The 25,374-nt window shown below is 34.2% G+C and overlaps 1 protein-coding gene across 1 annotated transcript in view; it reads left to right on the plus strand.

Annotated features, from left to right (window-relative positions):
• The window catches only part of LOC100746567, a 339,045-nt gene that overhangs the window by 251,873 nt on the left and 61,798 nt on the right, over positions 1–25,374 (plus strand). Inside the window, exons 5-7 of the mRNA XM_033319155.1 lie at positions 1,287–1,295; positions 4,058–4,339; positions 8,768–9,133. Coding sequence (XP_033175046.1) covers positions 1,287–1,295; positions 4,058–4,339; positions 8,768–9,133 — 657 coding nt within the window. The remainder of the gene's footprint in view (positions 1–1,286; positions 1,296–4,057; positions 4,340–8,767; positions 9,134–25,374) is intronic.

A 25,374-nucleotide genomic window follows, 5' to 3' on the forward strand; every position in this document is an offset into this window, starting at 1 on the left:
GGCCCGCCTCGCGTGGCGCGAACGCGCCCGAGTCCGCGCCACGCTTTCCGTCCGCGCCGATCGCTCGAATCCCAAATGAATACGCGAATTTAGTCGAGGGTGGATGGTATCGGGGCTGGCCTTTGGGTTATGGGTAGTTGATGATCTTTTGGGATGGGTTGGAAAGGCTATAGTTACGGCGAATTCGTGTTATGACGAAATGTCATTCCGATGATTACGTCGGAATAATCAGATATGGAAATTACAGAGGAGGAATATGATAAAGTGGTAATTTGCTGTTTTTTTACGGATGAACAGTTTCAAAATTGTGCACATTGTCGATTAATTCCAATTCATTAAACATGTATTGCTTCAGCCTCCTCGTGACTTTTCTAAAAGGCTTATGTATATCGGAGATTTTTGGATTTAATAAATTACTTTTAACGATATCGAAAGAAATTTATAAAACGTGCAAAGGGAATTAGATATTTTATGAATATAAATTTAAGGACTGCCTGTATTTTCGAAACGTTGTTTTATTAAATAGATGACTGACTAACGTACAGCTTGACTTGGAAATTCCTTTCGTAACGTTTTAGTTCATAGAAATGAATATTTAGTAATCGCTTTTCAAATATTCTGAAAGTTATATAAAACTATATACCTAATCTCTAAAAGAACTCGGATATTTACAATTCTTATGCTTTTCATACGTATACATCTAAGATTTAAATATTTCAAGTTTCAATTCTCAATTTCAAATTCAGTTGAAAATAAACCCTTACTCTTCGTAATCACATGCTACGATATTCCGAAAAAATCATTTCTCGTTCGTTTTATGCAAGCGGTAGAACTGCAAGTTCAGCGAAAAAAAAAATTGCAAATTTATGTGAAACAAGTACGGGTTATGCGACTAGGATCTGCAACATATCGGAAGCTCATATTACTTGTACTTCTTTTTCATCGATTAAGAATTGAACGACAATCAATAATGCAATATTGGAAACACATATTTAATTTTTCTCTTTAATTAAAACGCTTCAAACACTTTCTACCACGTCATAAATTAAATAAAGGCAACTCTCTAGTACTTTATTCGTCTCGAAATGTCGCTCCACTTGTTTCACTTACCCTAATTGAAGAGTAGGTGATATAAATTACGGCTTTCTTTTTCGATTATACGAGAGACAGATAATCAAAGGTTTCGATTTCCATCTGTGCCTTGTAAGTTGTAAGTCTACGGCAAAGAGTTGTTCATTAATAATTCGTACGTTTCGTTTTTCTTTCATGCTGCGGATGGTTAGCAGAACGAACAGGTGAGTGCAATATTCAGAAGTATCATCACCCAGAATTGCTAGGGTGAGATATCTGCTTGACAACTGGTACAATGGAATAGATTAATTTGCAGATTAGTATTGTTATTGTACATAACATGGTATACTAGATAATACATTTATATAAATCAAATATAGTTACTCCAAATACAGCGTAACATTAAGCAAACTAGGTCATACGATGGATGTTTCAACATTGATAAGTGAAATATTATACGTGTCGTTTCATTCATATTACTCTGTTTTCTAAGAGACGTACAACGAAAATGAAATAAATTAACTGTATCGTATACTCGAAACGGTTCAAAGGTTACATCGAAACACAGAAGGATACAATAGCCGATGAACGATCGGAATTATTTCAACTCCATTCATCCACGAAGAAGTTGAAACTCTTAAGAGAGCAGTATCGCTCGTTCGAAACGCACTCTGTCACCTGACGATTTCCAATTGTTCAAAGGTCTCTCAGACCAATAACCGGAATATCGTCAGAAGATTCCATCGTCATCGGGACAAAACAGCGAATCGAGACAATTTGTTCCAAAGTGTCGCTGTATCATCCCCAAGGCAAAAATACTGCCCGGCACAAGGGTAAAAAGCAAATCGGTGCACTTCCCTTCGCCCTGCTCGCTTTTCGCCCTCTCTCCCCAGTTCTCTGGCCACTGTCTGTCTTTCTTCCGTTCACGGCGGCGAGTGTCGCGTCCGATTTAAATGAATTTGCATAGATTTTCCATTTATCCGTCTGGCCGGTCGTTTATTGCATATTTATCGAAAGTGGCGAAGAACTAATGCGATAAATTTCAATAAGCCCATCGGGTAACGCGTCACACGCCGACTTTAATATTCATACGCGGGTATACAGAGGCTTTGGACGATCGTTCGCGAAATCAGGAAATGCAACAAACCGTCTACAGGCGAAGCAGCACTGGCAGAGAGAGCGTTTCGAAACGTGGAGGCGCGAACGATCCTTGTCGTGAGAGGACTCGATGCCTGATTTACGATCCAAGTCACAAGTCGAGCTGCTAGACGTTTTGCGCTCGCTGGACTGCGTTCCTTCGTGATTTTTCATTCTGCGTATACCACGCCTCGTGCTTCTTTGCTTATTGCTGGAAACGACGAGAGAGATTCTGCCTCGATGGAATTTCGTTGATGAATTGGTTTGAGAATTAACGACTCTTTTTTATCGGCTCTTTTTTATATCGATAAGATGCAATGGAATTGATACGACGTTGATTCAGGGTGTCGTATAAGGATTCGGTTCAAACGCCTTCAATGTTTTATATTTTAATTCCAATTGTGTAATGACGTGGCTTGACGCTGCGAATCTTTTGAAAATTACAATTTTTAGTTCCCTCTTTTTTTGCAATTACTAAGTACAGTGTAGATGCCAGTGTAGACATTTGTAGAATTGCAAAGTGGAGGATACATATTTATATTGAATATTCTACTTTGAATATTTTGTATATTTTTGCACATGATGTGCATTCCGTACATTTTTGCATATTTAAATTTCTATTGAATATAGAAACATACACGATCTATTAATAGTAGATATGTATATCCTCCATCATTAATTATTTATGTTTTGCTTTACATTATTACGACATTTTAATAATAAGGATAATCTCTATATTTTAGTGCTAATTGTACAGATTAAAAATTACAAGTGAACCACTGAGAAGTTATAAATAGCGAAATGTGCTAGATTTTCCAGTCGGAAGTAATTTAAGAAATAGTTCTCGATAACAATTTCACTGCTTCTGATCTATCGAAATGAAAAATTCGAGAAATCCGCGTAAATTATAAAATGTTTCAAATAGACTACCCATTTTTACCCTTTTGGGATTGAATCTTTCTTTTTGCCTTTGAGAAGAATAGTTTTTTTCGTATCAATTATTAATAATAAAGAAACATCTCGGATGATCTTGTAGAGAGTGCATTATATAAAAAAAATTTGAAACCACTTTTATCAAAAGCGAATAAATTCATCGTTCAGTTAATTGATAACTTGTTAACGCGTGCACGTAACATCGATCGTGCGAGAATCAAATATGTAGAAGTATCCAAAATGCGTATAATATGCACAAATATATAAAACATGGAAAACAGAACGCTCTTTATAACGTTTAATACGCGAAACAACTATCTACTTCGATTGCATTTCTGAATATTCATAAAAATCTGAATCTGTATATAAATATTCGGAGCCTACTTGCAAATGATACTCGAAACGGTTGCTGCAATAAGGCACAGCCAGGCACTTCCACTTTACAGCAATTTCAACGAACCAATAAAAAATAAAACCGAAAATCAAGTACTTTTTAAATGATGCTATAAAGCCATAATCAATTGATTGAATCGATTGATTGATCGTAATAATAAACTTTCGCACTTTTTGAATGCGAAACTTTCCAATACGAAACTTCTTTCTCTCTTAATAAATACGATTTGAATATTTGGAACTGCCACTTTGTTGTCGGTGCGAATCCTTTATTCGTCAAATTTTTCACTTTAATCCTTCTTATTTCCCTGAGAGATTACAATATATGAATTTTCCACGAGACTGGACACAGATATGCTATTATGTCTGTGGAAACAATTCGCAATTTGTGCACGTTCTATGTACAATCGTATCGGGAAAATAATTGACTGGGATCAAAGTGACTATTGTGACTCTGAAAGCGGCCCAGTTCCGATTAGGGAGCCAGAGAAGGAGTAAATCGATTAATCGTCGGATTCTGTAGTTTCAGAGAGCGTGTTTTCCGCGGCCGTTGGAGTTGGGGTGGGTGGCTACACCTGGGGTGCTCCCACGCCACCCCCTGGCTCACCCTACAGTCCCGTGCCCGTGACGCAGCTCGAGTTGCTGGCCAAAAATTTGGCTAGTTTGGCTCCTCCGGGACAACAAGCGCTTAGTCTTCAAGGTGTTGGTGTGAACGTAGGCAGCTTGCATCACGCTCAGCACACACAGCATACCCAGCACACGCAACATACGCTAAATCTGACTGGTCTTCATCATCTTCATCATGGTGAGTGTTTTTTTTCTTTTAGTATAAATTATAGAAGAGATATATTGTTTGGAATTAAATTAGTATCAACAAGTTGTTAATTTCAAATGAATAACGTGATGGATGAATTTTCTGGTTTTCATAATTTTTATTATGGTGAGTTTTTTTTATATATTATAAAGTACGAAGGGATCTTCTTTTTCTCGTCGTTTGGAACTGAATTAGCAATTAGATTAGTTGTAAGTTGTAAGAAACAAATAATATGATTGATAAGTTTTTCGTTAGGATTATTCTGGATTGCTCTTTGTGAAGCAACTAAGGAATGTTTGGGTATTTTTTTGGTAGAAAATGAATAAACTTGCAATTAATAACGATACACTTATAATAATTTGTTAAAAAATACCAGGTGCTCTAGAAAAGGTTATTATGTCGCGTGCAAATCTACTTTGAAAATATAAGATATGTATGAATTATGCTAGATACCGCCGTATATTATTTTATATATCGAATTAAAAATCTTAAATGTTTTCGACTCGTTAACCTTTAAACCATCGAGATCATGCTCGTTTGCGCAAAGTTACTTTTAATCCAACTGTGAGAAACATTAATGGTCTCGTGATGCAATTTGATTTTAATCTTAATTTCACGTTTTTAGAATTAAATGTTGTTAAGGGCAAGTAATACACAGAGCACTTTATTTATCTCGACTACTTTATCATCGTTTATCATTGTTACTGTTAAAAATGAAAAATAGAAGGGGATGAACATGACAGTTAGTAATTTTCCTTCCACAATACATTTTCTCTCCAAATTTTAGAGTTATCACTCATCTAGAGTTATTTTCTCATACGCCGTTGTAAAACATGACGAAAAGCAAGGTTGAATACAATAAAGAAAGTAATTTGTATTAGTATGTTATCAGTAAATATTAATTAAAAAGAGATAGAACTTTAGAAAGTAGTCGGGAGTAATCTAGCAAGTAGTAGGGAGTAATCTAGCAAGTAGTTCTAGAAATATGTGGTGCTTCTTCAAAAAGTCGACCAGGAAGTTTTCTAACAGGAAGTTTTTACATTTTGTAAAAATACCACTAAAATAAAATCATTCAATGTAATTCAATACTAATTAACTATTTTTATAACCTCGTCTATTATTCTATTACGTAACTTTATCCAATATTCTATTACGTAACAATATAGGTATCTTGAAAAGGGAGTAATATTTGATGAGAATGAATATAAATGATATAAATCCCATAAATATCTACATAAATATGCAGTGTATTTGTTAATCAAAGAGTTTAAATGTTATGAAATTTTTACTTCTTTCGTAAATGTAAGATAATCGGTATTCTTTAGGACTCATAATTATTAATTCAAACGTAGCTGACTTCAGAATTATATTTTCCATTATTATTGTTTCCTCATTTTTGCAAATTATTATTCTTAATTTCATTGTTATTTCTACATCGTCTTTCTATGACTAATTATTCAATCTACTAGAAACTTTCCAAGTCTTCATTCTGCCTTGCCAGCCATTTTTCCAGAAACTTCTTTAATTATTCTTCTAGAAGGATAATTTGCATATCTCGGTCAACTGTGCAAATATAATAATGGACATGCTAATGCATATTTAATACGATAAAAAATGACGAAAATTACCTGTCCCACCCAACGCAAACGATAGATTCAAATGATGAAAAACAAACGGAGCAACTTGTTTCGATTCATCGAAATATGATCTCGAAGATATCGAGAAGGAAGTCGTAAAAGTTTTCTCGTTTAACTTTATCGATCGTGTTACCGTAATAAACGACGGAACGAAAAGTTACGCATTCAACAAGTTCGGAAAGAGTTTAATCGGCGCTCGATTGCCGACTAATTCGACGCGAATGCTGGAATAATCTTCGATCACCGCGGAAGTTGACACAGGGTTATTCAACGTTCTCTCGAGTACTTTTAAGGCTGTATCTATGCCGACGAATCGCTCTCCAAGTTCGACGTCGATTCGCCCGTTAAGCAGCTTACAATGTCGGAAAATAAGATGGTCGTGAGAAAGAGTTTCCAAGTTGGAATTCCTATGTATGTTCCTCTGTGTATGTAATTGAAATTGTTTCATAAATCACCTCGAGTTGCTCCCTCGCAGCCTTTGATCCCGCGATTGATGTAATCTATTGGTAATTATTTCTACGTGCATGGTTCGGTTTTATTTCTTATTCGGTATATTTGATAAAAATTAAATTGTAATTATAGCGATTGGTAGACTGAAATTTTATTCTGTGACGTTTAAGTTAATTCTTAACGTACATAGAAGTTTGATAAACTTTAATTTCAATAAAATTAATGATTTTTTCCCTAAGTCTTTTATAGATAGTTTTCAAGCATTTTTTGTATTGTTTATTTCAATACATTTTTACTTTATCAGATTTTTCTTTATATCCTGAAAGTGTCAGAAGTAAATATAGAAATTTATTCCTCTAGGACATATTGTCGTTTTCTTTTTTTAATTGGTTCTCCGTAGTCGTATCAATACCTCTAATACGTTATTGGTAAAACATTTGTAATTTTTGGAAAAGATCAGTTTGATTTTACAAAATTCAGCAGCTCTAACAACGAAAAATTTGTCGCAGTATAGAATGTGATTAGTAATTTTTGTGTCATATAACATTTATATTATTATATCATATTTCTCCGTGTTTTTCTGTATTATCTGTATATGTTTCCTTTTGCTTTACGTATGAAACACAGAGTACAAAATAATCTTAAACAATTTACAATATGTTTTCCTAATACATATCTCTACAATGTATTAATAACAATGATATAATTATTTTGAAAACAATCTCGTTCCGCAAAATTGTTTGATATACTCGACGCTATTATGAATTAAAATATGCAAGAGGGAATAAATCAAATATTTGCATAAAGTTTTTATTATACAAATAACGTATGAACCATGTGAAACGTTTGTCACAAAAGTATAGGTAATCGTACAAAATCGGTTTATCGAGTAGAAGTTTGAAACTGGTCGAAGTTGTGGTTTCATTGCGTTTACCACATTGTATTAATAATTGGCCACATATTTCGTGGCCAGTAGCTTAATTAATGTTATCCGAATCGCGAGGATCTTACTCGCCGGTTTTATTGTCTACTTCCTTTTACTATTACTAGCATTAATTATTTCAAAAACGGTTTAAAATTCGTTTATTCATTCGGATTTCGTTTCCTCCTTTATGAAATTACTTTTTTTTTTGTAGAAACAATATTTTATAACCCAATTAACAATCAATTAATCGTAATTGATAAAGTAAATTGAGAAATTAAGAAGTTGTTACTTTACGGTTTAAATTACTAGACAGAATTAAGCCATTGTTATTGAATAATTCATTAATAGTTTAAAAATAGAAGTATATCTACATGTTGGAAAATATTCAAGAATAAAGACGATGTTTACTACAATGAATAATGCATTTTTACTTATTAGTCTGCAGTGAATTTTAATCGATTACGCTTCTTTGAATAATATCATGTACATACTAGTTAACATCATTTTATGTACTTCGTTTCAATTTGAAAATTGAAGCGTATATGATTTTTTGTAGAACGAATAAACTTTATCCCTAAATTAAGCGAGAATATATGATCTATTCCATAATTGTTAATTAAACATATATCTGTTGGTAACATTAAAGGTTTATCATCCTATATATACCAACATTTCACACACACATATATATCAACCTCGAACATTTCACGACAAGTAATATTTACTATGATTAACGTATTAACTGAATAATATATAATCATATAACGAATACATAATCCTACTTTAGATGAAACTCTCCAATACTTCAAATTTATCTCGTTTCAAACGGCTTACACACTTTATGCAATATTGCTGCGATTCAAACTCGATAACACCTAAAATTCGTTTCACCGTAAACCGAGCAGTTTTTCCCCTTATTCATCATTCTCGTCATCACTTCCTCAATAATATAACTATATAATCTTGAATAGTAAAATTTAAACGTTTCACCAATACCATAAATCAACCGATCGCAACTTATTACACGCTATAATAAGATCATTCACATCTTTTTCACAGAGTTCATTCTTACGGTCCATTCAAAATATTTCATTATGCGTTTTCTAACATTTGATTTAGCGTAGTATCATAGGGTTAGTGTATTAGGGTAGTAGGCTAGGATAGTACATAAGTACAAGAATTTATAAACTAAGAAAAATGAAAAACGAGTGGCAAAGAGAATATCTCAAGATTCGTTTCTATGTAAGTAACATCATATGGAAATGTTCCTTAAGAATGTTTTCAACGGCTCACGAAAATATCTCTAAACTCTAGCTATACCACTCATTTATTACACTAACGGATATTTCACACAGCCAAATGTAGAATCACTGATAATACTGACATGATAATGTTCTCTGTGAACAGGAGGCTTGCACCAGAACACTTTTTCCCCTCAATTGTCTCTGGTGACCGGGAACGCGCCAACGCTGACGATCAACAGCTTCTCGTCACCGAATTCGACAGGGAATGTGGTACCAACGACGGGAGTGTTGCTCCAGGAGTATCAGTCGCCGACAGGTTCGACTACCGGATGCTCGGTCGCTGTGAACGGCACTTCGTGCCCTACGAGCTCGACCTCGAGCGCGATGGTGGTGCAGGGTGGCCAGAATGGCAACCAGGTTGTCCAGGCCACTGGCAAGAAACGAGAGGCCTTCCTATCGAGTCAAGGTCAGCCGGTGAAACTGGAGAACAAATCGACGAGGCAGCCGTGTGTTTGCAGAAACAGCAACGGTACGTGTAGCCCTAGCTGATTTACCTTTTTTCTTTTTTCTTCTTCTCTTTATTTCTCTTCTTTTCTCTTCTGCCTATCTGCGCTAAGAACGTTCAGTTCTGTCGCCCATCGACAAGAACTCGTAACCTGTTTACCGAATCGTTTATCGAGCAGAGAATTCTATAATTAGGCAATTAAATCTTTGATAATAATCTGTTAAATAATTGGTGAAACATAAACGAATATCGGTTACAGATTGAAAATTTAGATAGAGTGGTCGTCGGAAGTTTTCGAACCAAACGTACTCTTATTATATTCTTGGAATGAAAAGTTGTGGAAAATTAAAATTACTTACGCTAGTACGATATATAACGCATTTTATAAACAATACTAATATTGATAAAATTTCTCCAAGAAGGATTATATTAATACGTAATTTAATATATAATTTAAGGCAATAGAACCTTTGTTCGAATACCTTCTTGTTTGGTGATAATAATAGTGTTAATTAACATGTTGCAATAAATATGAATAAATAAAGAGGATTGTTAAATCCCTGAAAGATGAGTATTGGGAGAAAAATATCAGACTGAATTTTAATATATTTCAGTTGTCAATCTATTTTTTTATAATTTACAGTTTCATTGTTACGTAGCTACACGAGTATTACATAATTTTGTTTTCTTTCGCGTTATACAAAGATTAACTGCCACGTGGTTCTTCTCTTGCATCGCTACATCCAGTAATAAACATTATCGTCCCAATTCAGAGGGATCTTTACTTAATTACATCTTTGCTAGTTAATACTTCAACGATCCAAAGCGAGGTTGATTGTCGGATCTCGAACTATACGGAATATGGTCACGCCTCTATAAGAGGAATTCGAAAGTAGATCGGTTAGGATGATCCTGTGGAACGGGATTCGTTTTTTGACACTTGTCGTTTTTCGTTTAATTGCCGAGTATCGGACAGTTCGCTAGTTGCGAAAGACGAGATCGTTGGTTTCTGGGTTAGCTAGGCCGTTGATCGGCGGACGTAGACCTTTGGATATTGTGAAACACCATTTTTCTACGATACGTGTAGTTTTCAAGCAACGACAGTTTAAGATCAATATCGCTTGGATGTAATTTTCGATACTTCTAGTAAAAAATAAAGGCGTAAAGTCTTGTTAGAAAATATATCTAAATATGTAAAATTATTTATATTTCCGGTATTTGACAATGATAACTCAAGATTCTTTTGGTCATCAGCTTTGAATTTCTAGAAATATCGAAATAATTCAATGGCGTTGAAAAATGTGATTTTTAATATGTTCTCTATGAAGAAGTAGCATCTTTCATAAATAAAAAATAATATATCAGCGTTTGAAATTAGCTTCAAAGTTTTTATAATAGATGACCCAATCAATTTTTCTGAACGACGGATTAAAGCTTCCAAGAATCTTCAGTCAACTAAATTTCTAGACCTCCGATATTTCACATTAAGAATGTTGTTATTTCTATACTCAGAGGTGAGATTGGAATAGTTATTATTTTATTGAATGGATAAATCTATCACACCGTCCAAAAAACCTTTATTGCACGCGCTTACAAAAAACTAGGAATAAAAACAAAAAGGCATCTTAAGCCTATCGATTAAGTCTATCGATTGTAATTAGGATCATCCTCTAGTTACTATTTCTTATAACTAACGCATCTGCATATGGATGGCGAGCACGAACTCACATTGTCATTTTCAACAAAGAACGTCTAAATTCTTCCGCCATAAATTTTGAATTTCCAAAAGTATTCCAGTAAATTGATAGAATTTACACGAAACTCTAGATATTTCCTTCTAACATTTTACCTGAATAAAAAATAGAAAGATCTTGAAATTAATTATATTTCCAATGTTTCACAATGAAAGCACGAGTTCAAAGCTAAACAAATTTCTAAATTTTCTCATCTACGAATTTTAAATTTCGAATAGCACCCAGAGAATTTCAATAATTCCCAATATATTGCTTTAAACTTTAAGATCAATTTTATTCCAGAGCAAAATTTTCCTGTGTACCATATACCGCGATACTAAAAAATCTTTGAATTTTTTGAATTCTTTGAAAAAAGCATGAAGTTGTATATTTTTGATACTTCATATTGAAAGACTTCAAAAATGTTGTTATTTTATTTATTTAAATGGCGTAAATTAGTAACTTTCGAAAGCATCGAAATGGACTGACAAAGTTTCGAGGCGATTCTCAATATTTTACGACGAAGGTCCGAACACGTTCAGAGACACTTCGATTCTAGGCCGGCGTCCAATTAATCCTTGCACAGATTGGTCACAGTGTAGCTCTATCGAAACGTTTCTGGCCGTGGACAAAGATTAACATAAATCACGACACGCTGTTCGTTGCCAAATTTAAGGCCAGGTTTGTCGTGTGCAGTTAGCCTGTCTTGGCCGAAGGAACGCATTAAGGGTCTACATGTACGTGGAAATCCAGTAGATACGTACATCAATCTCCTAGACATTTTTGTGACCAAAGTAAATTTGTCTTGCAAACTAAGTAACTACGTTAAATGAGTGGAGCGGCTAAATTATTATGAGACGCAAGACATATAAAAATTTGATGAATAAATTATTCTGTAACAAAGTGCATCTTAGGTGAAGCTAAAAGTGATAAAAAAAAATGAGATGAAATTAAGATGGTTGCACTTTGTACTTACGAGCGTTAGATAGAAAAATTGTATCTTCTACAGCAGTTTTTAAATAAGGTGGTAGCTTGTTTGAGTGTTTATGAAACTTCAAGAAAACTCGCTGAAGTAATATTTTAGTAATAAAAATGAAAAATTCAACAACACCGGGACACATGTGAATTACCTGTAGACACGGTAACGGTGAATTTTATATCGAAGACTAACTGATAATAATTTCAATGTTTTATCGAACAGACGGTTCAATGTTTTCTTGCTTTTCTTTTACCGAGAAAAAGAAATTGATCCTTTAAGAAGATCTTTGGCGTAGTATCGAGGGAAGAAATCAGTAATAACTAGATTGCAGATTTTTATGTATGTACGGGAAATTGCGCGAACAATGTGAAAAAATATCTAAAATATCCAAAGTAGAGTAGCTGTAAAAATATTTACTGGGTGAAACAAATTTCTGCCTAAGTTCCGTCTCTTTAATTCTGTTCATAGAGCTACAAATTTGCATAAATATCCGCGCTCCATCAACGACGATTCGTTCTAATTTTTCACAAATTAAGAAACATTGCAAGGATAACGAAACGTAAATTTCAATCGAAAATAATGCAAAGAATGTAGCAGATCTACAATTGACAATTAATTTCTTTCCTCTCAAAGAACAAAAACGACGGAATCTCCCGATCAATTTGATATTTGTTTGCCATTACGAGACTCTAAATGTGGTCGATATAGAAATTCTGCGTTATATTGTATATAGTCTTTTAAGTTCTCTCCAGTCCAGTCACTAGAAGGCCTGCTTCCTTTGTAAAAGACGCCATTCAATTCTATTCTACGCGATTCGACCCTGGTAATTTGTCCCTGACACGAAAGAACGATTTCTTAGAAGTCCTTGCGCTTTCCTTTTACTTGTTATCGGGATTAGCGAAGCTGGCAGAAGATTTTAAGAGAGATGCCCTCGTATCAAAGCTTCGAACAGGTCGGAGATACGATTGCTGACCTTGCTGAAAGTCCTCTTGCATCTGCATTATTGTCAGGGGGTGAGCTAGAGCGTCCTTTGTTCGAAGGCTTCTTCGATGGCAACTTTAATTACGAATGGTGATTTTAATGCTTCGTCCTTAGGGGTAAAACGTGATTCCGTTGCGGAAACGTTGAGATGAGAATTCTGCAGAAAATGTTATTAAGTCATATATTGACGATTGAAATAGTGGAATATTCCGAGGAAGTACTTTTTTTATAATTTTTTTCCTAATGGCGTAGTAACTGTGTTTTGATTCAAAACGTATCAACGAATTTGAAGGAAGATAAACGTAGTACGTTTCGATTTAAAGTCACTGTTTTATTAGAAATAATTTTTGTTCACTTTTCGTCGCCTTATTTTATTTGATGCATCCGTAAGGAGAGAAAGAATCTGTTTTATGAAAATGTATATTGCTTCATTTATGTTTGAGCGCGAAGCTTAACACGATGAAAGCACAAGTTTAATACGATACGAGTTTTCAGAATTCGAGTAAAATTTTACAATATAGCTAGGTTAATGCATATTAGGCATGATAATTGATGCGTGAAATGAACGAAGCGGATCACTTAAAATATAATAGGTCAATTATGTTCAAAGCGATATATTTGAAAATTTGTACAACGTTATATTTAAATAAATATTCGTGAAATCTCCACGTTACATCTTTCCTATATCTTTAATTCACTTATATTCGTGTATAATATTGGAATTATAAACGAAATCTAATATAAATGTTAAGAAATGCAAATCCTATAAATGCATTATTACTTTTAACATGACAAGAATTTTACATCAAATTTAGCTTAAGCTAGTTACAAAGCTAGTTAGCTAGTTAAATTTGACTTTGCTACGTTTCTCTTATTAATTCTTGTAGCTATTTTAATCAAATGACAGAAATAAAATTTAATTTCAAATTACACAAATTTTAAGTAATTAAAAAATATATTTTACAATGAACGAACAAAGTATTACGAAATTTGTATTCATAAATTTGATTTAAAAAATCTATTTATCAAATTATTTTGGTTTCTTAATCTTTAAAGGTCCACGGTCTAAAATCTTACGGAATTCGTTTTATTTTATGAGATTCTCTTTATATTTGCTTGAAATAGTTACGATCTAAGAATTTGGAGTATTCTGACTGGAGTATTCTACACTTGCAATTAGTGCAGTTCGCTTGTAGAAGCCAGAGATTTATTTTATCGAATCGACGTCTCTTCGACGTCTTTAAGTGGCTAATCACAGGTTGGAATAATTGATCGATTTATAATTAACTAGTGCTCTTTTGTATTTTCTATTGAAAAAACTTGTATTAGAATTCGAAAAACGATGGAAACGTTATCTACGTTAATTAAAATTTTAGCGATTTAGTGAAATTTTTGTACAAAATATTTACGAATGGTATTGAGTTTCTTTTAGACAAAAATGTTTTGACGAGGTTTTAAAAAAATAACGGAAAGAACATAACAATTGAAAAACGATGAATGACGAATGATAAATGAGGGAACGGAAAGAAGTAAAATTTGAGTGGAAGATTAATTACGTATAAGTGATTCATCTTTTATTATAAATATTCCCTGAACCGACTTCCTTTCTGTCAGAATACTTTATTAATATTTGTAAATGGTCCATTTGAAATCGTAAAGAATATTTAAGATATTATTCGTGGTAATTTATCAAGCACAGATATTATCGAGTCATGGACCATTCATGCGCGTTCATTGGAAATAATTAAAAAATCAACAATATTAAAACGAATAGTTGCAGGATAATTTAGATGGAAGAATAATTTTAAGAAAAATATCATCCCTAATAGGAAGAAAGAATCGATTTACCTATGGATCATCATAATTATTTGAGGCACGCGTACAAAGAAAAGAAAATGTTTCATTTTGGTAGAATCGAGATATACATCATTTGTCTTTCGTTCCTTTATTATCGTCTCCTCGCATGTGCACCAAAAAACCGCATGCACGCAAAGGGGGCATAAGAGTAATTTAAACGAGAAAACACAGAATAGAAAGTATTGTACGGTACGTGAACGTTATTTAGATTATTCTACATAATTCACTAATTTTAGACCTTTCACGAATTCCAACAAATTATATTCGTTATATTTATATCGTCGTCAAAGTTATCCTTAAGCAAGGATTTTGTTCTACAGTTGGAGCTTCGATTTATATTCAGATTCTACTTCTTAGCAGCTTGTGATTGAATGAGCTGCTGTTAGATTAAAGGAAGTTGCATTCGCCACATTGGACTGTCGATTCGTTGCAATTAGAATGATCAATTCTACTGCGTAAAATGGCTACTTGATCTATCTACGTACTTAAGCAGTGTAGTAATTAATTTATAGTTGTTAAAAAAATTTACTCGAAAGACTCTTCGCTCGTTTTTAAAATTATCGATACAATTACGATTACGATCGTCATCGAGATATTCGATCTTGACACGATTCTGTATTGACATGTATTGACGTAGCATCGTGCAGCAGTGATCGCATCTAATATTTATTAGACCAAGCAGCGCAAGGTTTTGTATATTTAAACGCCTTGTGACGCGTAAAAGTCAGAACGGACGGGATTCCGTGGAAATTCCTTGCCACTTTGGAGCAAACATCGCGGAACTAAGAAGAAGATAAAATCTGAGGATCGGTCGACTGGCTGCATTGAAGTGCAAAGCAGGAAACCTCGAAGCTTTACTGCCGCTTATGCAATTGACGACGTTACTGCCGACTTCCTTGTAGGGTGCACGGTTGCTAAACTTCGACGTAAACTTCATGGTTGCCGTCCCAGACGTGACGTTTTTCATCGGCTCGACGAATCACGTTTCGTTACGTAAGGTCTGTTCGCGTTCGATGGCTGTTCTCTCTCGTCAACTTCTTAGCGAATGCTTATTCGTATCGAATTCCATGCTACGATAACGGATATACGAGAATTCACGGATTTAGAGGATTTTACTCAAATGTGAATGTAGAATGAGAAACGTAGAAGTTACATAGGGCGTTCCATGTGATTAGGACAAGCTGTAAGTACGAAACGATAGAAGATTGAAGAAAATTTCATAAGGAAAACTGAAATAGTTTCGAATAATACACGACCTGATGTAATTTGCAAGCGTTTGCAAGATGTTTTAAAGATTAGATTGCCACTTGTGCCTTCATTTAGCATCGTCGAATCACCACATCGTTTGGAACCGTTCAATTTTGCTTAATGAAATTCTTTTCTATCCTTCGCCGTTTCAGGATTATAGTTTGATCCAGTTACGCGAGCCACCCTATATAGCCGAATAAAAGAAAGCTCGAGCGAATTTGCTAAGAACCGGATTCGCGATTTGAACCTTGCTCAATCCATCAGGTGTCACTATTGACGCAACATTTCATTTGCAGTTTCTTTTTTAGGCTGTTTACGTTATTGAATCTTATTCACTAAGGTAACGATTACGAAAGCGAAGTGCAAGATTTCCTAATACTTTTCTCGTTACGCTCTCTTCTTCTACTTTGAATTCTGTATCATGAAACTTGAAGAAATCGAAGCACATAAATATTTACAGGATTGTGATAAATTATTCTTTTTCAAATTATGGAAATCTCTTTTGCGTCCCTGATTTACCGTATCACGAACTTTTTTAAAATATCTATCATTCCAAGAGATGTTACTGTGTCAATATTTATGCCAAAACGATATATAAATTAGTTTCTTTTTACGATTTTCAATAATATTTGTATGCTATTTTATTGCTTATATCGTATCTTTCGGTGACTTTTCATTTCACTGTTTAAAATTTAAGGGTTACTGACTTTCATTGTAATTCTTTTTGAAGAAATTATTCGTCATCCTCAGCAATAAATTTACCACACGCGTTGCTACAAACATCTAGTTTCTTCAATTTCTTGCGGTTAAAAATATTTTGCAAATGTTGCAATGAACAACAATCAGATAGCATTCGGTTGGGTAAATTGGACGAATCCGATAATTTCTGTACACTCTTCACTGACAGATTGAAGATTAGTATCAACTTGTTAAAAAATAAATTATTGACCAGTTCCAAATATTTCTCTTTAATTGCTGCATTTAATCGATTCGACTGAGAACAGCATTTATGTAAATTAAGAGTTTTGTTATTTAATTGAAATTTATCATAAACAAGTCACTTCCAATTTCCGATACACAATGGAGCTCAATTACGATAGGAATCTTTCGAATAATATTCGAATAATCAGTTATAGAAAAAATGATACTTAATTTCAGATGTGAATTTTGTCTGTGTGTGTGAAAATTATTTTCGATTTATAGCAGCTTAAATTGAAGCGCGAATGTTATTATCGAAGAGCGATGGACGTAGAGAAGAAACAATGATTTGATTATAATATTCGTAAACAAAGATGGTTCACGAAACTACTTTGCCATTTAATAGATAGATAATAGAAGTTTCGAATAGCATTATAACACTGAACGGAAGCCATTAATTCCAAGTCCAACATGAACACATAGACTGCAACATGAAACTGCAACTGAACTTATATGACTATTAAAGTTCCGTATAACTTTCTACAGAAATTTAAGGCGTTTAAATCAAATCCACCAGCAATGAACTCCAAGTGATCGATAATAGTATTTTCAGCTCGAGTGAACATGAACAAATTGTTGCTGCTGAATTGAAGTTCCGTTAGAATATCTTATTTGAACATTTTAATTATCCATCTAATGAAATTGGTAGATCGATAAGTAAAACGTTTAAACAGGAGATTTCAATTGGAAACATTTAAAATATCGTTAGTTGTTAGTTGTTAAAATATTGGCAAAATTAATCTGTAAAAGGTATCGAAGGTGAAATTCCATCACACGAAAATACTATCCCGATGTTATTTTGTAACCATCGCAAACAACGATCTTTCTATTTTTTATTTAATATCGCATAGCGATGAATCATTTAAATATACATAGCGTTCGTTTAATTCTATTCATCTTTATTGATCTAAAGTGAAAAGGATTAGTTAAATTTTACCGGTAATAGGATAAATCTAATTTTCTTTGACGATAGCTTTCAAGAGTTAATCTAGCAGCTAGTTGCTTATTTTCTAATATTAAAGCTTTACGTAAATTTAGTTTAGAATATCGAATATGTAAATTGATCGTGTCGAAAAGGTTGGTAACTAGATCTTTAACCACGATAAAGAGCTACTTTACAAAATACCACCACCGAACTGTTAATAGCTTAAATGCACAAAGCTTCGTATGTGCTCCTACCGTAGTTTAGGGTATCTAAGTTAAATCCAGAAGCAATTAATCCAGACTAATAACGGCCACTTTGCAAAATGTGATCATCTAACTATCAATAAACCGATCATCACGTGTCAAACTTTACGTCCAACTTGAAGCATCCATATCAAATTCCTCAATGAGTTTCGATCCTTAATTGTTATTTATACGGTGCAATTTCAGTTGTACACCTTCGCAACGTCAAATGACAATTTCTTACTCGCGTTTCTTTTAGCTGCATTTACCAATTTTTAGCATTTGAAGAAGAAGTTTAATATGAAATCCTTTAATAATAGAAAAGCACGATCGAGTGAAAAACGACCTAAAGAATGCTGTAAGGTAAAATTGCAAGTTTTTGAACTGCGCGAAATAACTAAAATTGAAAATCACATTTATAACAAAGACTTTCAACTCCACTTGTAAGAGACACCGATAATTTCTGATTGATTCAAGTATATGAGTTCTGTGATTCATATATTCTCGCATAGTCATGTATTTAAAAGCACGTACATATTCTCTCTCTTTCTTGGCTTCTTACAGAAAAATAAATGTTAAGATCTGTGTTACGTGCAGTGGCATTTAAGACGTGAAATTTGTAGTATTATGCCGTCTTATTTTTGGAACACGCTGTTTAAAGATTCCAAATTTAAACGATAAACAAATCCTTATTCAAACTCACATTTTACGCAAACTATTCAAACCACATTGAAAAGGTTGCTGCAATAACTCGAGTAAATCAACGGAAAGCATCTCAAAATCGTCAAGTCACTGTTTCAACCTCCCTATAAATTCGTAGACAAATAACGTTCCTAATAACAAACATTTGCGCTCTTGAATACCAAACCTATACCTCTCTTTTTTCTTCCAATAAATATAATGCAATTGAAATATCGAACCTGTCTGGCCTTATCTCTATGAACTTTTCAATTTCTCAACGTCTGAATTCAGACAACCGAACTTCTTAATCAAATCAATCGATCGCAATCCTCGAATCTACCTCGTTCTACCCTACCACTCAAACCACCATCGATCATCACCCGACAAATTACTCATCAGAATAACGCCTCAAAAAAAAAAAAGAAGAAGAAGAAAAGTAAACTCTCTGCTTAACTTAAAAATCTTCGTTTTCAATTAACCCATTTCCAAGCATCGACGATAAGTCGTTTACCCAATCCACGTAAACATCACTAGATCAATTAACTTGCTCTAGCTCGGAACATCACCTCAGAACAACTATAAAATACCGCAACCGTCCAACAGGTCATGATATCTTCTCCTATTGAGCATCGAAAGCACGAGTGTTTCGACGAAGTTTGCGCGGTTGGTTGCCTAAATAGAATCGACTGGAACAAACTGGAAATCGGTTGGTCGTCGTCGAACACAGTCCGCGAGCGATGTAGCGCACGGACAAGAACAAATCATGATATCTACTCGTACGAAGCATCGAAAGCACGAATGTTTCGTTCAGATTTTCGCGGTTGGCCGTCTAAATAGAGTGGACTGGAACGAACTGGAAATCGGTTGGTCGTTGTCGAACACGATCCGTGAGCGGTGTGGCGCGCGGGCAAGAAGAGAAGCAGGAAGCGTGCAGAGCTACCGTCGCTGATGCAATTGACGACCTTGCAGCGACTCCCTCCGGGCGTTCCGCAACACGAAGTCGTGTTTGGAGTCGGCAGCAGGGGAAAGAGGCGGTTACGGGTTGGTCGGACGCGACAGAGAGAGGGCAAAAGCGTCGGAGAACGACAGGCTGAAACAGACACACGAACCACACGGAGAAGCAAGGAGGGAATGGTCGTGAGTTGGAAAGGCAAGTTGAAGGAGTAAAGAAGTAAAATAGGGAGAAAAAGAGGGAGACGGGACGAGAGAATACAGGGTGTCGCAAAATATGTAGGAAAATTTCGAGAGTACAGGAACGAATCGGTGTATGTCAGTGTTACGTTAAAAATGTCTTATACCGTGCAAATGGGGATATTTATTTGTTCGTTGCCAAAGGTTTCAGTCGTCGAAACGGTTTATTGATTACGACATAGTCGTTTTGATATAGCTACAGGAGCTACGAATCCTGAATTAGATAGGATCATGGCACGTCGGTTGAAGGATTTGGCAATGAAAAGCTATTTGCGATCCACATAAATCATTCTTAACGAATGACTGACTTGTACTTATTGGCTTTTAAGCTCTCAATTTATAAGATCGATTGTAGGTACCGAAAACATGAGAAATGTCCATTAACAAGAATGTCGTTTAAGGCTTATTTTTCAAATTATGTGCAACGCTGTTTTTTCGTTAGAAATATATTAGCATAAGAAAAGAATCTTTCTTCGATCTTATTCATATTCTTCGTGTTTCTCATTTTAATGTAACAGTCGAAATCCTACCTATATTCTACATCGGTCAACGAAAGTATCATTTGAACACTTACCATAAGAAACTCTGATATATTGGTGTATTGTGTGTCCTCTGTAAAACATACAACTATCATAATTGTATATATTGGTAAATTCTGAAAGCACTCTGGAACTGCCCCTATTCGTAAGTATCAAGACACAGAAAAATATGGTAAAACCTGTGACAGACTATTAGGAAATCGTCGTCAATCCTCGTTTAGCTCAGACTGTAATGAATCTATAAGTTCAATGTTGTAGTAAAAATGCCAAAATCATGTAATAAATTGAAATATGTCGGTTTTGTTTATATTCGTATCTACGCATTAGGTATCTGATTATAGATGTACCTGTTAGATATTCTGTTATTGCGTTATAAAAGTTGTGAATGCTGTAAACAATTCCATACGTCGGATTCAAACTTTAGGGTATTTGATTTATCTCAAATTCTTTCAACGTGATTCAAATCGAAGAGTTGTATAGATGCTAACATATTATCAATTCATTAGTTATCTCCAAAATTCTTATAAACAGTTTTCACAATCTCATGTACTTTCAAGTGTTATCCCGTACTAAATCAACATACGGATGTCCTAATATTAATGGCCAGGGATGTACACATATAGTAATTATAATACATTTTCTACAAATGTATGTTTAACAAAAATATATCATGCACATAAATATTAAGGATGGTTCCACTGAATATTCAAGCTTACTAATATAATGAATAATTAACTATACATGTACCTTTATGACCTCTGTCTGAAATATGTACATCCGCTAAATATCTTGTTTTTTCTATGTAACGTACATTTTCAGATATGTTTCAAACTTGATCAATGAAATCGTCATAGCCGAATCTCATTACGACGTTAATGAAATTCCAGAATGTTTCGTACAAGACACGTACGTGACATGTTCATAAAATATCTCTACAAGTAAGCAACTGTATATGATTTGTTTCGGTTGGTGGATCTCAGAAACCTGGAAGTCAGAAACCTGAAGCGTGAATGAGACGGAGAGAAAGGTTCAGTCGCTGATTCATTGATGCCAGCACATTTCTACCGTAAAGTAGTAGAGTAGAGTTTTCCATCGTTTTCTGATTTCGAATCAACCCCATAAACGTTACCCACACATTCTGTGACACCCTGTATAAGAAGGGGTAGGGGTCGAGGAAGAAAAGGACGAAATCGAAGCAATAGAAAAGGATAAATAGAAGGGACGAAGAGGATGAAGGAGAAGGAAGAGGGGGATGAGTAAAAAACGAAGGGACGAAAGAAAAAAGAAGTGGAGGAGGAGGAGGAGGCGAAGGAGGAGGAGTCAAAAAAGAGGAGGCAAAAAAGCGTGGAGAGGTAGAGAGACGGATGAACGGAGAAGGTTGAAAGAGGGTTGCATGTTAGTTAAAGAAGGAAACGACGAGGTGAGACAGGAAAATGAGGAAAGAGAGAGAAAGAGAGGGACGAGCTTACGCAAGATTCTCCCGCTTCTATATTTACTGTAAGAACCGACTGGTCTCTCCGGCAGTTTCTCTTTGGTATCCCCCGACGAGCCAGTTTTACGCTTCGTTTTCATGATTCATTCCTGTCCACCACGTGGCCCAGTCGACGACGCTTCCCACGACGGGTTACTTGTTCGAAGAACGACCGCGACGACTCTTGTAGGCCAAAACTCGTTACCCGCGCGTTGAGTAAATTGCACGAAATACCGAGAAACTGATGAGCTCTCCCAATGGGAGACTTCGACCAGCGATCTAGCCAATTTTTCGTAACATGATCGACGGACATCGCGGAGACAGGCTTCGTCCTCGTTATTGACGTTAATCAGTAATCTAAATTTTCGTGATTGATTGGTAGTTTGCGCGAATTTATTTTGATTACCTTTTACATAGGTTTTATGCGATAGTTATGAATGTAACTATGGTAATAGGTTTGTTTATAGAGCGCATTATGGAGTACGTCTTTTAAAGGGAATTATAGTTGTAATATTTTTGAAAGGAACTTTAACATTGCGAGCGACATACAAGTATTTACTAAATTTATGTTTTTTCAAATTTGTTAATTTGATTGTTTATGCTTCGGGCGACTTTGTAAAAACAATTTTAGACTTGTTTTCTGTTGTGGTTTCATCTAAAAAATTGAAGGTATTGTGCAGCAATTAATCTTGTAGGACATTTTCCGTTCTGCAAATTTAATTACTTCAGCTAAATAATTGAAAACAAGTTTATCCAGGAATAAATTGTAAATTGAGGTGTGGAGATTTTTATGAAATTAAAAAAAAATTATTTACTAAATAGAAATATATTTTACGGAGATCGTATAGAATTATGAAAGAAATAAATCTCGATGAGATATCATAATAGTAATTAGATATATTAACTGTCGATGCTGAGATGTTTTAGAATTAATAATTGTTCGTAAATTTTTCAAACTTTTATGTCATTATCTTTTCTATAACAAATGTTTTGCCTTTCACAAATCTCGGTATAAAATTTGATATACGCAATATGGGTAATAAATATTAACCAACGTATATTGCAAGATATACATTAGCTTGATACGTATGCTTTTAATCAAATTAAAATTTTCATATCTTGCCAGAGCGCAGAAAACACGATGCAAAACAATATTTACCTTAATAATTCAAGAAACACGAAAGCTACACGAAGAATACAGCTTAAAATAACTGGAAAATTTCTTTCTCTAGTAAAATAATTAATACTTTGTGAGTAAGTTTCATACCGTGCCAACAAAATATTAAAAAGAATTTTACATAATTATATATCTATGCAAATAGGTAATTCGTAGCCATGGCGAAATATAAATAAACAACAAAAGCATTTGCAAAGTTCAAGACAGCTATTAAAACAGTGTGTTTTAACCGGGTTTATTCCTAAGTGATTATCATGCATTTGCATATGGAGGAATTCTTAATAATCGCTTTAGGTACCATTAAATTTTTCAGTTATGCATATCATCTAGGTTAAGCAATGTGGAAAAGAAATGAGAGCAAGTAATAAAACTTCATGTACTCGTTCGTTAACCGTGCAATTTTAAAACCGAGCCAGATATTGTTTTTAATTATCCGGCTAACATAAGCAAAGAAATATGATTATACAATATATCGGAGAATGCGAATAAAAAGCCGACTCGAAGAGACGTTCATAATTACGCGAAATGTTATCAAAAATAACTTTAATTGCTTTGACTCGATGAAACAAGTGCATAATTATTTTGAACCGTAATCGTACTAATGAAAGAACAATGACATAGATAAAAAGAGAAAAACAGAATAAAGAATATGCAGATAAATATATGTTGGAAGAAATTCCGAGCAAAATTTGATTTTCTACAAATATATTATGGAACTCTAAATAATTCATTTTTCATTTTTGCTATCGGAAAGTAGTTTTAAATCTAAAATCATAAATTCGTACTATGTTGCTTTTTAAGTTCCTAAAATTTTTCAAATTGTTCATCATATAAATGACGTTGTTCTTGATTTAATTATTATTTTATTAATACGACCATTTACTTATTTCGAATAATAATGGCAGGAATACAGTTATTAGTTAGTATTAGTTTTAGTTAGTTATGTGATAATTAACATTCGTGTATTTAGTGTTCATAATAAATAGGTCAACGTAAACATTTATGCGGAACTACGGGATTATTACTTTCCCATTCAATTGATTCATTCATCAAACATTTAATTGAAATTCATATATCAAACTCTGAATTTCTTGATAATTTCGACTTCAAATGCCAAACTGTACAAACAAATTCATCCAACGCTTATACCGCGTTGAGTGCATCCTCGTTCTCGTTCCATCACGAACTAAATTCAACAAATCAAAATTATTTTAATAAGACTTTTTTCGATCGTAAAAGTGCAATTTTCATTGATTTCTCTTCTTCGTTTTTAAATAAAATTAATCTAGTTATAAATAACCTGGTATCTTCGATTTCCAATCTCCAATCACATAATCAAATTCAACAATAATCAAAAAATTAAAATTATCTCAACAAGACACTTTGCAATCACTCTTCCATTACTTCAAACAAAACTTTACGTTATTTCTATTCCCCGTTTTCACACTTTATACATCAAACTCTAGATTTCTTGATCTCCTCAATTTTCTATTTGCAACCACGCAATCAAACTCATAAACAAATCCGATTTAATTTAAAATTCTTCTCAATAGCAAAAACAAAACTTTCCTCGTTTCCAAACAAAATTTACCATCAGCCCTCAAATTTCTTGGTTTCTGCGATTCGCAATATTCAACTATACAAACGCATCAACAATGGATCCGAACACGAGTTTCGAATCAAACATTGCTTTCCTTCGATCACGAAAAATGAAACTTTGATTATTTCAGGTAAAACCTTCCTTTCTTTCTGCCGATTTTCAAACAAAATTCACCATACTTAATCACGCTAATCTCTTTGGAACGCAAAATTCATCCCCCCTTGAAAATTCGACAAAAAATTACGGGATAATTTTCCATCGTTGATTTTCCGAGACAAGCGAAGAGGTAGGTAAACGTTCTATCGCGAGTGACTTTAACAATCGATCGAAATTAATTCAACTGGCGATCGATTCGCGAACAGGTCGATGTCGCGGCGTGAAATCGCACGGGAACTCATCTTAATAAGTTTTTAATTCGCGGAGTATTAGCATCGGTCGGCCGGTTTTATGGTCGGTAAATTATGGTTTCATTTATTCAAAAGGTTGAACGCGTGAAAGGCCGCCGGCTCGGTACTTAAACGAGCTATCCATATTCCGGTGCACGTATATTTTAAATACCTGTATAATTTTCGTAGCTTCGGCTTGGTTCGCCACAGAACGCTGAATTAATTTCAACGGAACGAAATTTCCGCGTCGACTTTCGTCCCTTTTTCCTCGATGAAA

The sequence above is a fragment of the Bombus impatiens genome, unplaced genomic scaffold (genome assembly GCF_000188095.3).
Source record: "Bombus impatiens unplaced genomic scaffold, BIMP_2.2 scf_0136, whole genome shotgun sequence".
Classification (NCBI taxonomy): Eukaryota; Metazoa; Arthropoda; class Insecta; order Hymenoptera; family Apidae; genus Bombus; species Bombus impatiens.